The sequence below is a fragment of the Gopherus flavomarginatus genome, chromosome 1 (assembly GCF_025201925.1).
Source record: "Gopherus flavomarginatus isolate rGopFla2 chromosome 1, rGopFla2.mat.asm, whole genome shotgun sequence".
Lineage (NCBI taxonomy): Eukaryota > Metazoa > Chordata > Testudines > Testudinidae > Gopherus > Gopherus flavomarginatus.
In genome coordinates, this window is record NC_066617.1 from 115,740,958 (window position 1) to 115,755,415 (window position 14,458).

The 14,458-nt window shown below is 49.9% G+C and overlaps 2 protein-coding genes across 7 annotated transcripts in view; one reads left to right on the forward strand and one right to left on the reverse strand.

The window, feature by feature from the left end:
• The window catches only part of LOC127031580 (sodium- and chloride-dependent betaine transporter-like), a 348,260-nt gene that overhangs the window by 129,650 nt on the left and 204,152 nt on the right, over window positions 1-14,458 (reverse strand). The window lies entirely within an intron of this gene.
• IQSEC3 (IQ motif and Sec7 domain ArfGEF 3) overlaps window positions 1-14,458 on the forward strand; it is a 134,946-nt gene that overhangs the window by 105,091 nt on the left and 15,397 nt on the right. For all 6 annotated transcript variants that reach the window (XM_050918431.1, XM_050918414.1, XM_050918458.1 and 3 more), the window contains 3 exons: window positions 1,469-1,630; window positions 12,249-12,371; window positions 13,513-13,679. In XM_050918431.1, coding sequence (XP_050774388.1) covers window positions 1,469-1,630; window positions 12,249-12,371; window positions 13,513-13,679 — 452 coding nt within the window. The remainder of the gene's footprint in view (window positions 1-1,468; window positions 1,631-12,248; window positions 12,372-13,512; window positions 13,680-14,458) is intronic.

The following is a 14,458-nucleotide window of genomic DNA, read 5'->3' on the forward strand; positions in this document are numbered from 1 at the left end:
TTTCCAAACCCTTTCACTGCTGAATTTTAATTCAACACAACACAACCCTTTGTGATACTTGTGTTTCGAAGTGTTCTTTACACTGACTCTTCAGAGGTGACACATGAGCCTTGTGGGGTAGAATGGCAAGTGCATTTTGCCCGATGTACATGATGTGTTAAGTAACACTTAATGGGCTAAGTGAGCCTGGGTTTTTCACTGAGGATTTGACCAAACTCCCATGTGCATAATGAATGGGCTGACTTGCTATTTTTCCACTAGGATTATCACTTCATCAATTGTCAGTTCATTCTGTTCATGTAATTCCATGGTATTGTCTGCCCCATGGGGTTCTCCTACAGGGGACGATGCACTCTCTGGCATGCTGTTCCATCCTGGGTATGGATGAGTTGTTTGCATAGTCCCTAATCACCCGGTAGATCTGAGCAGTGAAAGTCACGGAGGAATCAAGCACTCATGTGCTACTGTGCTGTTTCCCCCAAGAAGCTGCTTGTGCAAATTCATTCATTAAGCCTTTGCAAAATTCCCCAGCGCCAGGGCTAACGACAGAAACGGGACATTCCTGCCTCCCTCACGAGGAAGCACCAACCACCCTGGATTGAAGAACCATGAGGAATTTGGAAATCATCTCAGCGTTCACCAATTTCCCTGTGCATCTGACTGACAGCCAGAGTGCTGTCTGCTAGAGTGCATCACAAGTGACAGCCTGCCGGAGGGGCAGGAGAATAGGGACAAAAGAGATTCATGCAAACCTTCAGTACGCCCCTGTGTGCCATACACAGACATGTGCACTCACACATACATGCTCACACACATACAGGGCCACATAGATACACCTGCACCCAGAAGCACACACATAAACCCACATGGGTTACACACGCATGGTGTATATTTGTGCACAGAAACACACATGATCTCAGAGATGCTCATGCACATGAAGACACATGCAGAGGCACACACAAACAACACACACTCAGGCGCAGACACTTGCAGAACCACACCTACTTGCAGAGTCACACACGTGCAACTCTCAGAGAGCTCCATAAGCAGACAGAGAGGGACAAACATACTGACACAACACACAGAGCTGCTCTGGGGTTGGGGCTGCGGGGAAGGTTATGGCCTATTTAGGCTGTGTCCTCACCACTAGGTTCTCATTGCACTCACAGTCCCTGTAGAGGCCCCACTCTGAGTGGTCAAGGCTGCCCCACAGAGTGACACACCAGCTGGACAGGGACCATGGATGCTTCTGTCCTTGTAATCAGAACCAATTTTACCCCCTTAACCTGTGACATGGTAGGACCCAGGTGAGGCTTCCCCCCTGCAGGCTGGATGGATCCCCTAGGCCACACTAGCATGCACATTAATGGGAGGAATGTGAGAGAGGACTCCCCAAGGGGACTCCTTCCAGAGACCATGGTGCCCCGAAGGGAGTGTCTGGCTCACCGTCCCTGTCCTTCTCTTCCAGAAATCCAGACAAAGGGATCCAGTTCCTGATCTCTCGGGGTTTCATCCCAGACACGCCCATCGGGGTGGCACATTTCCTGCTCCAGCGCAAGGGCCTCAGCCGCCAGATGATCGGGGAGTTCCTGGGCAACAGCAAGAAACAGTTCAACAGGGACGTCCTGGAGTAAGTGTGGAGACCCGTCCCCTCTCCCCGCAACTGCTCTCCCCTTCTGAGTGAGTGTGCCCTGCCCCCTTCCTAACTCCCTTTGCAAGTGCGTGTGCTCCCCACTCCGTCTCTGTCCTCCCCTGCCCCTTCTGAGAGTGCCCTGCCCCCCCTACTCTGAGTGAACATGCCTGCCCCTCCTCACATCTCCCCCAGCCACACCGGTGAGCGTGCTCCACCTTCTCCTTGTCCTGTCCCCCTACACACACTTTTCTGCATCATGAGGAGCTGCCGCGGTTCTGCTTTCTTTGATGCTGCTGCAGCTGCTGTTCTGGCCTTTCAGCATCTCTTTCCCCGGAGCTCCTTCAGCCGGCTAAGATTAACGTAATAGTCCCTGGCCTGACTGAGAGATCACACTGGTCTGAGTCAGCAGCCAGGACCACCGGAGTCACTGGATTTATAGGCATGGAAAACTGGGGTGAGCAAGATGGAGACCAGGCCCCATGGCTTCCTCAGGTGTTAAAGATCCCGTGGCACACTGTGGAAGGTGATTGGGGTAACAAGGGGAAGAGAGGCACTGCCTTGTGGTTATGGGACAGGTTGAGGAGTCGGGAGAGTTGGTTCCATTCCCAGCTCTGTCACTGCCCTGTGTCCATCTGTAAAATGGGGATAATAAATATGGGGGCCAAAGCTGTGGGTGTGTGTGAAGTGCTCAGAGAGCCTTGGCTCGAAGACGCTCAAGTAATGGGTTATTACCTTTGCAATCCCCAAGGGCTGGCCAACAGTGCCATTTCATCCGCTTCCATGGGCAGAGGGTCTCTCGCCACACAGCTGCCTCCAGCGCCATTTCTGTTGGGTTCCCCTGCCTGATTGGCCTGTCTCAGGCTCCCTTCTGATCCTGTTCAGCTGCTACCCTTGGTGGATCGTTCCGCTAGGCTTCGCTGACCCTGGTTCTCTCCTGGTCCTGCAAGTCAGAGCCCCTTCCATCAGCCCTGCACTTCAGGCTGGAGACTGCTAGTGGCTTTTTGAGACCCATATGTGCTTCCCCAGCACCTGCCTTCAGCCAGTCCTGGCCTCCTCCCCACCATGGTCTGCAGGCCCATCACTCACCTACTGCCTCCTGACTTTGGGACAGTGAATGGGGACAGGAGGAGTCATACCTGGTCTTCTGGCCCCTGTCTGAGATGGCAGGCTTTCCTCCAAGACTGGCTTCTCTGTGGGTACCAGGCTGTGTGCTGGTCTCCCTCCCTTTACTTCCTTTACTGCCCAGCCCTGAAGGATCTGTTCCCCTTCAGATCACTCATGTAGGGGATGGTCCCCTGTAGGGGCCTCTCCACCAGCAGAAGAAGTGGAACGACCACTGCTTGCGTGCTGGCTCAGCACTGCTCTTGGACCATGACAAACAACACTGCCAGGGACAGAGCCAGAGCCAAATGTGATGGGTTGGATCACAGAACCCCCTTGGAAACTGCCACCTGATGTGCCAGGACTACCTCTGTCCCTGCGTTCCTGCCCTGGCAGCTTAGGACTTCAGTGCACTGCCTGGTTTGAGCCAGACCCGCTAGCCTGCTGCAAACCCAGACCCAGGGACTGAACCACGTCCCCTAACAGCTGTAGGCTTAACTGAAAGAAACTTACAGAAGTGTTCCTGTCTTTAACTCTCAGATGTCCAACTCCCAATGGGGGCTAAACACAAATAAATCCTTTTTACCTTGTATAAAGCTTATCCAGGGTAAACTCATAAATTGTTCACCCTCTATAACACTAATAGAGAAATATGCACAGCTGTTTGCCCCCACAGGTATTAATACATACTCTGGGTTAATTAATAAGTAAAAAGTGATTTTATTAAATAGGATCTAAGTGGTTCCAAGTAGTAACAGACAGAACAAAGTGAATTACCAAGTGAAATAAACTAAAACACGCAAATCTAAGCCTAATACAGTAATGCTACTGAGTACAGATAAAATCGCATCCTGAGAGATGTTTCAATAAGTTTCTATCACAGATTGGACACCTTCTTAGTCTGGGCACAGTCCTTTCCCCTGGCACAGCCTTTGTTCCAGCTGAGATGGTAGCTAGAGGATTCTTCATGATGGCTGCCCCATTTGTTCTGTTCCACCCATTTATATATCTTTTGTATAAGGTGGGAATCCTTTGTCCCTCTCTGGGTTCCCACCCCTCCTTCTCAATGGAAAAGCACTAGGTTAAAGATGGATTCCAGTTCACATGTCACTGTAAGACTTCATTACCCACTTGCCAGCACACACATCTACAGGGAGACTTACAGGTAAAACAGAGCCATCTGCAGACAATTGTCCTGGTTAATGGGAGTCGTCAAGATTCCAAACCACACAAATGGCTCACACTTTGCATAATTACAATAGGCCCTCAGAGTTATAGTTTATATTTCTAGTTTCAGATACAAAAGTAGTACTTTTATACAAATAGGATGACCACACTCCGTAGATTATAAACTTTGTAATGATACCTTACAAGAGACCTTTTGCATGAAGCATATTCCAATTACATTATATTTAAACTCATTAGCATATTTTCATAAAATCATATAGAGTGCAACATCACACTAAACTCTCCTGAAAATCAAGGCAGTGAGAGCAGGAAGGGTTTGAGGCAGTGTATCTGCTCAGTCCTGCTCCTCAGCAACTGCCACCTCCAGGAGTACAAAAGCGACCTGCCTTTCTTCTTTCTCGAGGTCTGATCCTGTGAGGTCGTCCCTAAAGTCAGTGAGAGACAAGATTACCCAGCGCTGACTCTCCAGAGAAGCTCAGCATGGGCCCTTAGCCATCTATGCGTCAGCACGTATCATAGCTCTCTGCTAGAGCTTTCTTTCCATAGGGATGGAAGGTTTGCACAAAATATCGTTATAAATCAGAGATGGGCCTGAACCTGGAATGTGCTCCCTCTCCCATTCTCCCGAATATTGACACTCAAATTCCACAGTTAGGACCTGTGATGAATAGAACCGAACTGGAAACCCAGATTCCCCCCTTCTGCCTCCCATAACTGGGGGGAAGGAAGAGATGTCAAATCAGGAGCCAAACTTGGGTTCAAATTTCAAGGCCCATCACTGCCATAAATGCCATGCTATATCAGGGTTATTTTATTGCCACAGGTGCCTGGCCATGTATCCTGCCTTTCTGTCTCATATGCTGCGTGTGTATTGATCCCGCCGTAATTGAGAAACATGGTCTCTCAAATCATTTCATGCTGAGCACCACAATTAAAAGTAATTGCCTTTTTTCCCATCAGGCAATGTGTGGGCTGCATCTCTAGACAGAGCCTCTTTAAATCCAAGCCCATCTTCAGTGCAGAGAGAGGGGTCGTTGCGATAGCAGTAGGTAGATAATTCCTGCTAGCCCTAGGTTGTGCATCAGCCCCCACTGACAATGTTCTTATCTGTCTCTTGGGTAAACAAATGAGTGAGAGAGGTTCCTACAACAGAGCCTGTGCCGTGCATCCCCGTGTAAATATGATGTAGATGCCGTGTCATTATTACTGCGCATATCAGTATTGCTGTGAGTGCTTGTGTGTCCTGGTGTGTTAATGTACCTGAGCACCATCCTCATCACACATGGCACCTCCAAAGAACTTTTCAGCCATAGGTCTCAAAGCATTTAACAAAGGTGAAGGAGAATCATTGGGTCCATTTTACAGATGGACAGAGAAGTTCTGTGACTTGCTATCGTGGGGCAAATGCATCCCGTTCCCCTTTGGCCCCATAGTTAAGTCCACCCAGCTACCCTTATCCTCAGGGCAGTAAGCCCTAATGGCTAAAGCCTCTACGGTGGCCCTTCTTCACAGGGTCATGTGACCTAGTGGCCAGAGTCACTGAGGCTTCCCTCTCCCTCAGGGTGATCTGGCCCAATGGCCAGAGTAAATAAGGCTTCCCTCCTCCACAGGGCTGTGTGGCCTAGTGGCTGGTCAGGGGAGTGGGCTGCCACCCAAGAGTGAGTGGTGGCTAGGGTAGGGTAACTTGAGCCCTTCCTGCTCCACCGGGTCCCAGCCCAGTGCCCTGACAATGGCAAATGTTCTCCCACTGAGTCAGCGGGGATCCAACCGCAATACGCTGATGTCCCCTCCAACAACTAGTCCCCCTGGGCTACTTCCTACCCTGTCCCTGATACCATGCTCCGGGCATCTCCAGGGTCTCCGGGTTTCTCGGCCTGTGCGGCTTTAACCTCTTTGGGGCATCCTTAAGTACCTGGGTATCTGTTTGGGTCTCGGCACCTCTGGCTTCTGTAGTCTGGGGCTTCAGAAGCTCCCAGGCTGGAGCCTGCAAAGTGCATCCTCCCTCCTCAGTAGTCAGCCCTGACGGAGCTGAGTTGCTCCCTTTTATACTAGTGCTTCAGTTGGAGTATGTCCAGCAGGGGTGAGGGGGCGGGGCTTCCTCTGCCCATAGTGTGTGTTTAGCCTCTCCTTGGCCAGTTCGGGGCAAGTGCACCCCGTCACACTTGCCCAAGATCACTCAGTGGCCTGATCACCCTTTTACCAGCATAAGTCGGAAGCATTTCCTTTCAAGTTAATAGTTACACTGGCATGAATTAGCAAAGAATTGGCCCACTGAATCTATGGCAGAACCCATCTCCGATGGCTTAGTCCCATGCCCTAGCCACACTTAGTGTGTTAACACAACACCAGAGCACCAGTGTCTCCTGTCCCATCAGCAGAGTAGTGTCCTCGTATGTTATTGTATCAGCCCATGTGCATTGATTGGTGTGTTTAATGTCTACAGCCTGCCCATATATGCTCTTTCTGCGATGTACTGTGCTGCCAGCAGCACTAGTGCCCTCCCTCCTCCTCTCAGCTGCACAAGTAGCCACATTATCACAAGTGCTTGGGTGGCAGCACTGGGTCCCCCTGACAGAGCATAGCTGGGTGGGCGATAGACCCATGCAGTGAGCATGACTGAGAGCACGGGGGTACAAATTACACATGTGAGTCTGAGAATCCTGCCCTTCATTGTTGCAAAGTCATTTCAATTATTTATGAGATTTATTGTGTTAATTTAGCTGTAGTTTCATATGAAAAGCAACAAAACACTCGGTTGGAAAAGTGAGCTGTAAGCATTCTTCTTATCACAGCCAGATTAAATTAACCAAACCAAATTAATAAATAATAGGACAGCCTTTAAAACAGCTGTGAAAGTCTCCAGCCTCCCTCCTGCACTCAAGTGCTGAGCAGCATGGCCCAGGTCACAAACTACTGGTATCTTTACTCCCGTTAAAGCAGCAAAGAATCCTGTGGCACCTTATAGACTAACAGACGTTTTGGAGCATGAGCTTTCGTGGGTGAATACCCACTTCGTCAGATGCATGTCTGCGGGCGTGCTGCTCTCCTCACTGTCAGACACGTTGCCTACTCCTGTTGGCTTCCAAGGAGATTTTGGGCTATTAAAGACCGCCGGTCAGGCAGATGGGCAGGTGATTTGCCATCTGTTTCTTTTGTCATTTAACAGAGTTAATAATTGCACAAATATTTTTGCACCGTCCTTTAAAAATGTGACCTCTGTAATTCATGCTTAGTGAGTGTATTTGAATGCAGACAAGAGGAATGTTCTGTGCAGATCACAATGCGTGTTAAATATCCAGGGATGTAAAGATCTTTAACTAGCACAAGATTTGGCCAGTTAAATTGTTCCCTACTACCCGCAAATCAGGACTTCCAAGCCCCTACAGCCCTTAAATAATACTCTCCCTTCCACCCACCTACCCCTCCCTCTCTCTCTCTCATCTAATTTCATCTCACTCAATGAAATCTACAATCATCAGCATGGTAGCTAGGTACTTTATGGTATTTGAACACATTATGGATTGTATTTTCAAAAGTGCCTAATGACAGAAGAGCACAAGTTCCTTTGAAAGTCAATAGAACTGCACTCCTAAGGGCTTGTCTATACAGGGGAGTTTACCAGCATCTTGTGCACTTTTGAAAATCCCATCCTATTCCTTCATTCTCTGTTCACCCAATAAGACTTTCTAGTGCAAGAACCCACCCTCAGACTGAAGAGCGCCAGCACATCTCCCACTGGATTCTATTCCCACTGCTCCTGCAGCCAACCAAGCAGACTCAGTAGACCGCCAGATGTGACGCATTCTCTGCCACCCTCATGGACTGCACAGAGCCAGCCCAGAGTATGAGGATCTAAAGCTCCAGCTCATGTATCCACTAGACCACTGATCTGATTTCAAAGTGGTTTTTAAGATGTCTGCATATGACCTATTCCACACACACTATCAGACAGGTCACATTGCTGTGTGGGACGGGACCCAGTAAAAAAACGTCAGCATTCACAGTATTGAGCAACGTTCTCATTCTTGCCTTTATCTCTTTCTCCAGCCATTCTTTCTTCTGTGCTTTCTTAGTTTGATGCTTGCTTGCTTTTGTTCTCATTCCTTTATTCATTCTTTCATGCTCGCGCTCTCTTTTGCCTTTGCTGACATTCATCCTTTCATGCTGTCTCTTTGCTTCATTCTTTCATGCCCTCTTTCTTCCATCCCCCCTGTTTTTGTATCAGGAATTTCATACGTTCCTGGTTCGTTCATGAGTCAGTTCTTCTGACCTGTGCCATGAATGAAGCTGGCAGCGCCACTGGGGCTGGATTGCTCGAGCTCTGGGTCACGGGATCCTGGGAAGGTCAGAGCGGCTGTCCTGATTCGTCTGCAAAGGAGGAATGTGGGAGACGTTGCGGTGAATAGGGGCAGGTCACCGTTAGAATGCGAGCGCTCAGTTTGTTCTGACGCATTCTCCTTGCGGGCGTGCTGTTCTCCTCACTGTCAGACCCATGTTGCCTTCCCTTTCTCTATTGGGCAGTGAGGCAGAGAGGAGCTCCTCTTGGGAGAGGGAAATTCACAGTCAGAAGCACGAGGAGGCAGCTCTCAGTGAAGGAAGCCAGTTTGCTATTTCACCCATTAAACTGTCCTTGGATTGGCACAGGAGACTTCCTGGCTACCCCCAAAACAACCACACTCACCAAGGAGTTAGCGTCCTCTGTTGAGGGACCCTGGGATATTTGCATTACAAGAGGATTTGAGCAGGGGCTGTGCAAAAGCTTCTGCACCAGAGGTGAGACCGTGGATTTAGTTTATCTACAGATTGATAATGGGGGGATAGGGAGAGACGTTTGCCTAGTGCTGCCAACTGTGTGCAATATCCTGGGTAAAATCTGAGTTATGCAGAAGGGAGCTGTGCATGCCACTGCCTCCCTAGTGCAAGGAGAGCCAGGTGTGCGGTACACCTTTGGGACGAGGAGGAGACATGTACACAATGCAGATCGCATGTGACAAGTACTTGTGCACAGCCCAGCTTCTGCTCCTGCACAGACACTCTCATGTCATTAGATCTATAGGCCTGGCAGAGCACCCCTCAGGTAAGAAGAGCCAGGCATGTATTTGCAGTCCCCCTTGCGTGAAGAGAGCGGTCTGCACTGGGGAGTTTGTACTGTGCAAAAAGGACTGTATACACAATGCAGCTTCTCATTTGGGAAATAGGTTGTGAGGTAGAAAAGCTGGCAGGCTGTGCCATGCACTTCCCATACCAGGAGGGCTGGTGTGTATGAAGTAGTGTCTCCTTACCAAGTGAGTTGGCATGCACACTGCAGACACTTGAGCCCTGGGAGGGCTAGCGTGCATGGCACAGCCTCCCTCGTGCAAGGAGAGCTGTGCGTGCAGTGCCATGTTCCCGCGTGGAGCCGCTGGCATGTGCAGTGCAGCCGGCCTCATGTGAGTTGAGCTCTTCTCTTCCAGTTTGCCCTGAAGTTCTATTTCTTTTTGAGGGGAGAGGAATGTTATTTATTAATATCTTTGAGTCTTATGGTTTTAAGAGTTTCCACCTGGCTGCCTCTCCTCAGCTCCCTGCCTGAGCCTGGGCTGTGAGTTCATTGCAGACGCTTTTAGTTGCAGCCCAGCTCCCACTGCATTGTCACCTGAGCGGAAAAGCTTGAAAATAGGTCATTGTGCTTGGTTGAGCTGATGCAAGCCCCACACGGTACAGCTGCTTCTTGCCTTCTCAGAACTCTTTCACCATGAGTCTCCATTGCCACGATTAATCCTCTGCTAAATGCCTTGCGGCACAATCATCACTGGCACGATGCCTCTACATAACGTTTTGCTATCAGTGGGTGATGTGCCTCTGGGCATACTACCTGTGGGCATGAGGCCCAAGGAGAAGCAGCTAGGAATGTAATAACAGTGAAAAATGATCCCACTGGGCGCCAGGCCCCAGATCCATCCCCAGGGAAAGCTAGGCATCTGGACTCTGACCCCCAGGGGATGCCAGGTGCCTGCGTTTTGTGCTCTCTTACATCTCAGGTTGTTGGGGGTGTCTTGAATCAAAATACCAAACCTCATTTTTGAGGTGTGCAGCTATCAACTTAAATGCGCATGTCTGCACTCAGCAGTGACCAGACTCCCAAAGTCCTGTCTCAATGTGCACTGCAGAGCTGGATGGACTCTGAGAAGTCTTTCATCACTTGTTCCACAGTCAGGGCCAGTTCCAGGCACCAGCGTAGGAAGCAGCTTCTTGGGACGGCCAGTTCAAAGAGGCGGCACTCCGTCCGGTATCGGGGCAGCACTTCCGGGTCCTCAGCGGCAATTGGGCAGCGGGTCCCTCATTCTCTCTCTTCCTCTTTGATCTGCCGCCGAACTGCTGTCAAAGAGGAAGAGCAGGAGGACCCGCCGTCAAACTGACACCAAAGAAGCGTCGCGATTGAACTGCCGCCGAAGTGCCGCTGCTCTTTTATTTTATTTTATTTTATTTTTTTGCTGCTTGGGGTGGCAGAAAAGCTGGAGCCGGCCCTGTCCACAGTGCTGGCTGGTCAGGAATCTGGCGGGGACGTGGTCAGGCAGTTACACTGCCCTCTGCTTCCCTGCCTCTTAGTCCATCTGGTTGCATGGTCGTAGCCATCTCTGAGGCACAGTGGTGCTTGTATGGAAAAATGAGCAGGCCTTCTTCGGTTATGGCGCATGGAAGAGCTGTGTGATCCTTGACATGGATGCAGGAACCCACACTCATAGAGCCTCACCCCCATCTTACTTCTGTTAGTGCAGCCAGCTCTGGGGAGAGGCAGTTTCATCGAGTTGGAGGCTGAGCTGCCTTTGCACCAAGGCCCTGGAGGCTGAGGAGATTCTGTCACTCTTGCAGAGCTTGTGGCTACTGGCTACTGGCCAAGGCAGTCCAAGCTCAGCTTCCACAATCCCTGCCTCTTTTGCTGGAATCCCATGAGAAGTACTATAAAGTTGAGTGTCAGTGAACAAGCACCTAAATGCTACAGTTTGTACCTTATAAAGGCCATAGAGAACCTTTAAAATGCTGCTGGAACCTAAGGAAATCTGCCAGACAAACGGAGTGTCAAGCCCAGCGGAACTGGCTAAACCAGATTTTGTCACTCCTTTGCCATTTCTACTAGCTCTGCATTTCCCAAAGTGCTGGGCATGATCCTCTGGGCGGGGGACAAAAGACTATACGGTGGCAGCACAGATGGGCCTCTCAGCTGCCCTCCAGGGTCTCAGCTTTAATTTTACAGAGAAAAAAGCAAGTCTGCAGCTGTTACATCTGGGAAGAAAACCTTCAAAACAAGAAGTGAGTGCAAGAAAGGAGAGGAAGTGTCACATGCTGAAGTGTGTAAAGCAGCCTTTCTCAAAGTGTGTGAAGAAGGGGTGTGAAGGAATAGCCAGTAGGGAGCAGGAGACGTTCAAATTATGATGTGCCGACTTTAACCCCAACATGGCAGAGTTGCAAGGAGCAGGAAGAGGGGGAGGTGCAGTTGGTCTCACTTGCCTGAAGGGGAGCTCAGCTTTCACCAATTCAGAGCCAAAGAGAAAGGATGTAGGCATAGGGAGGTGTTTCTTTCCACAGTGTCCTAGACTCTGGCAACAAGAGTTATTACTGGGGCTCAGTCAGGGCTTAATTTGTGCAAGAGCTGAGCCCCGGCACCTCTGGGCTTGGCAGTTCATAGCCCCGGCACCTCGGGGCTTGGCAGTTCATAGCCCCGGCACCTCGGGGCTTGCTGTGTCAGTTATGAAAGTAAAAAAATTGCTTGAGCCTCAGCACCTCTTTCATTACAAATTAAGCATTGGGCTCAGTGCAGGGAAACAATGCACTGGAAGAGCTTTCTATTTTTAAATGTTACATCTACAGAGGTGGCTGCTGCCATGAACCTGCTAATGATTATCCAGAGGAAAACTTCTCCAGCTCAGGGCCTGAGGGAGGTGGTGTGAGGAAGGTACGGATGGTAAGGGGGATGGGTGTATAAATGAATGGTGATAGATGTGCATGCAGAGGCAATGGCATGAATTGCTGGTGTGTAAGAGAGGGATGGATGAGTGGACAGGTTGTGGATGGATTGGAGGGGATGAGTAATAGTAGGAGTGGCAGTGAGTGAATGTATTGGGTCACTGCATGGGTCAGTGTGTGAGCAATGGACAGACGACAGGAAATAGATGAAGAAATAAATACATGGCTATCCATAGGAATTACTCACATGCTGTAGAATCTGTAGGAAGTTCTGCTGGCATCACTGTCTGCCTTGGTAGGTTGCTTAATGAGCCCACCCTGTGTCTCTTCAGAGAGTGTTATTGTGGGCTTAGCGCTGAAGGAGTTTGTGTTCCTCTCCCCTTAGCTGTGTGGTGGACGAGATGGACTTCTCGGTCATGGAGCTGGATGAAGCTTTGCGGAAATTCCAGGCCCACATCCGTGTGCAGGGAGAGGCTCAGAAGGTGGAACGGCTAATTGAGGCCTTCAGGTAGGAGAGCCGTCGTTGCTGCAATGTGCCTGTGGCCCTGCTGACTGTGAGACACCAACTGTTTACACTGAGGAAAATAAGAGCTGGGATGTGGGGGTGGCAGGAAATAGGTAGAGTAAAAGATTGACTGCAGTGAGAGTGTTGTTTACAGTGTTGTAGCTGTGCTGGTCCCAGGATACTAGAGAGAGGAGGTAGGTGAGGTAATATCGTCTATTGGACCAGCTGCTGTTGGTGAGAGAGACAAGCTATTGAGCTATACAGAGCTCTTCTTCAGGTCTGGGAAAGGTATGCAGCGTGTCACAGCTAAATACATGGTGGAACAGATTGTTTAGCACAAGGATTTAATCTGTGATGCAAGAGACCATTCAAGGTGAAATGGGTGGTTAACACTTCTGCAGCTGTAGGACAAAGGAGAGGGAGTGACAGAGCTAAACCTCCCTTTGAAGGAAGGGTAATTCCTGAGGCAGGCTAATGAGTAAATCCCATCTGTCCTGCAGGCACAGAGATGTCTGTCTCACAGGAACTCAGATGTATTCATGGTGCAGAGCGGGAAATCCCTTGGAGGACTGAGGCAGTTGCAGGTTTCTAGGACTGCACAGTGTCCTGGGGCCAGAGTGAGATGGTCCCTTACATGGGCTGTGCAGCGGGGAGAGTGCACAACGAACCTCCCCACCCCTGCGTGTGCGACCCACACACAAGGAGCAGCCATAATGGCACTGGGACCACTCTTTCAGCACATGCCTGTGGGTACTGTGCCCTGAAACAGGAAAGTAGTAGGCGGGCCCAGGGCTTCACCCCCACCCCCACACCAGCCACGATTAGGGGAGCAGGGTACACCAGCCTGTGGAGCCCCCTCGGACACAGTTGCACCCTGAGCTTCCTGTGGGGAAGTAGAGCTGATGCTTAGATGGCACAATTTGCCCTTGGCGCATAAGTTGTGCCTTGGGAGAACAGCCAGATACTCCCAGTTTGTGTGAGATGAAGGCAAGTGTGGTTGTAAAGGAGTGATTTGCTCCTTCATACTGAGGTCCAGTTGAGCGGGAGCAGTCTGGGCCCTGCCACATGTACATCTGGGGTAGACTGGCCTTTGATTTCCACTCTGGGGTCTCCATAGTATGTCTGGGCATCCCTCCCACTACAGCCAGCGGTACTGTATGTGTAACCCGGACGTGGTCCAGCAGTTCCATAACCCGGACACCATTTTCATCCTGGCCTTCGCAATCATCCTCCTCAACACGGACATGTACAGCCCCAACATCAAACCCGACAGGAAGATGATGCTGGAGGACTTCATTCGGAACCTGAGAGGTGAGGGTGTTGCCTCAGGTAGGCATAACGCCTGCTGCTCCAGATTCTGTGCGCTAGGGCTGAAGCCAAAGACAAACTGAGGCGTCTGTAACGGGGGCTGCTGCTCTCTGTGAATCCGAGTGGGAGAAGGATTAGTTGGAAAAGACCTGTTAGGTCTTAGCTAGTCCATCACCCAGTGGATCAGTGCAGAATTCTCCTCTACAGTATACTCTCCAGCAATATGTCCAGCCCACTTTTAAAAGACTCAAAGGGTGGGGTTTCCACCATTTTCTTGAGAGACAGTTTAATAGATGTCACAGTTCAGAAGTTTTCTCTGATATTGAAATTTTCCTTTGCTTGATTGCATCCTAGTTACGTCCTCTTGGATCTCCTGGAACACCTCCTTTCCCATCTTGGTACTTCAAATATTTGGACAAGATTTCCGGATAGCCTAAATCTCCCCTCTCTTAATTGCATGCTATTCCCTCTAACTGTCTATCCTCAGCCCTCTCCTCCTTGCTATCCACACCTGCATTCTCTTATCTTGGGTCTAACTTTAGTTGTCATCTAACCACGATCCACATACACATCATCTCTTAATCTTGAATGGAAGTGGTTGAAGCCCCGTTACTGGGGACACTTACAACTAGACCAGACCAAGCAACTAGTAAAGATACAATTGAGCTACGATCCTGCATTGGCAGGGGAATGGGCTGGATCTCCTAATAGGTCTCTTCCATCTCTAAAGTCAATGGTTATATGAAATCAATGCAGGTTTTATTGCTGAGTGGCCCAAGCTC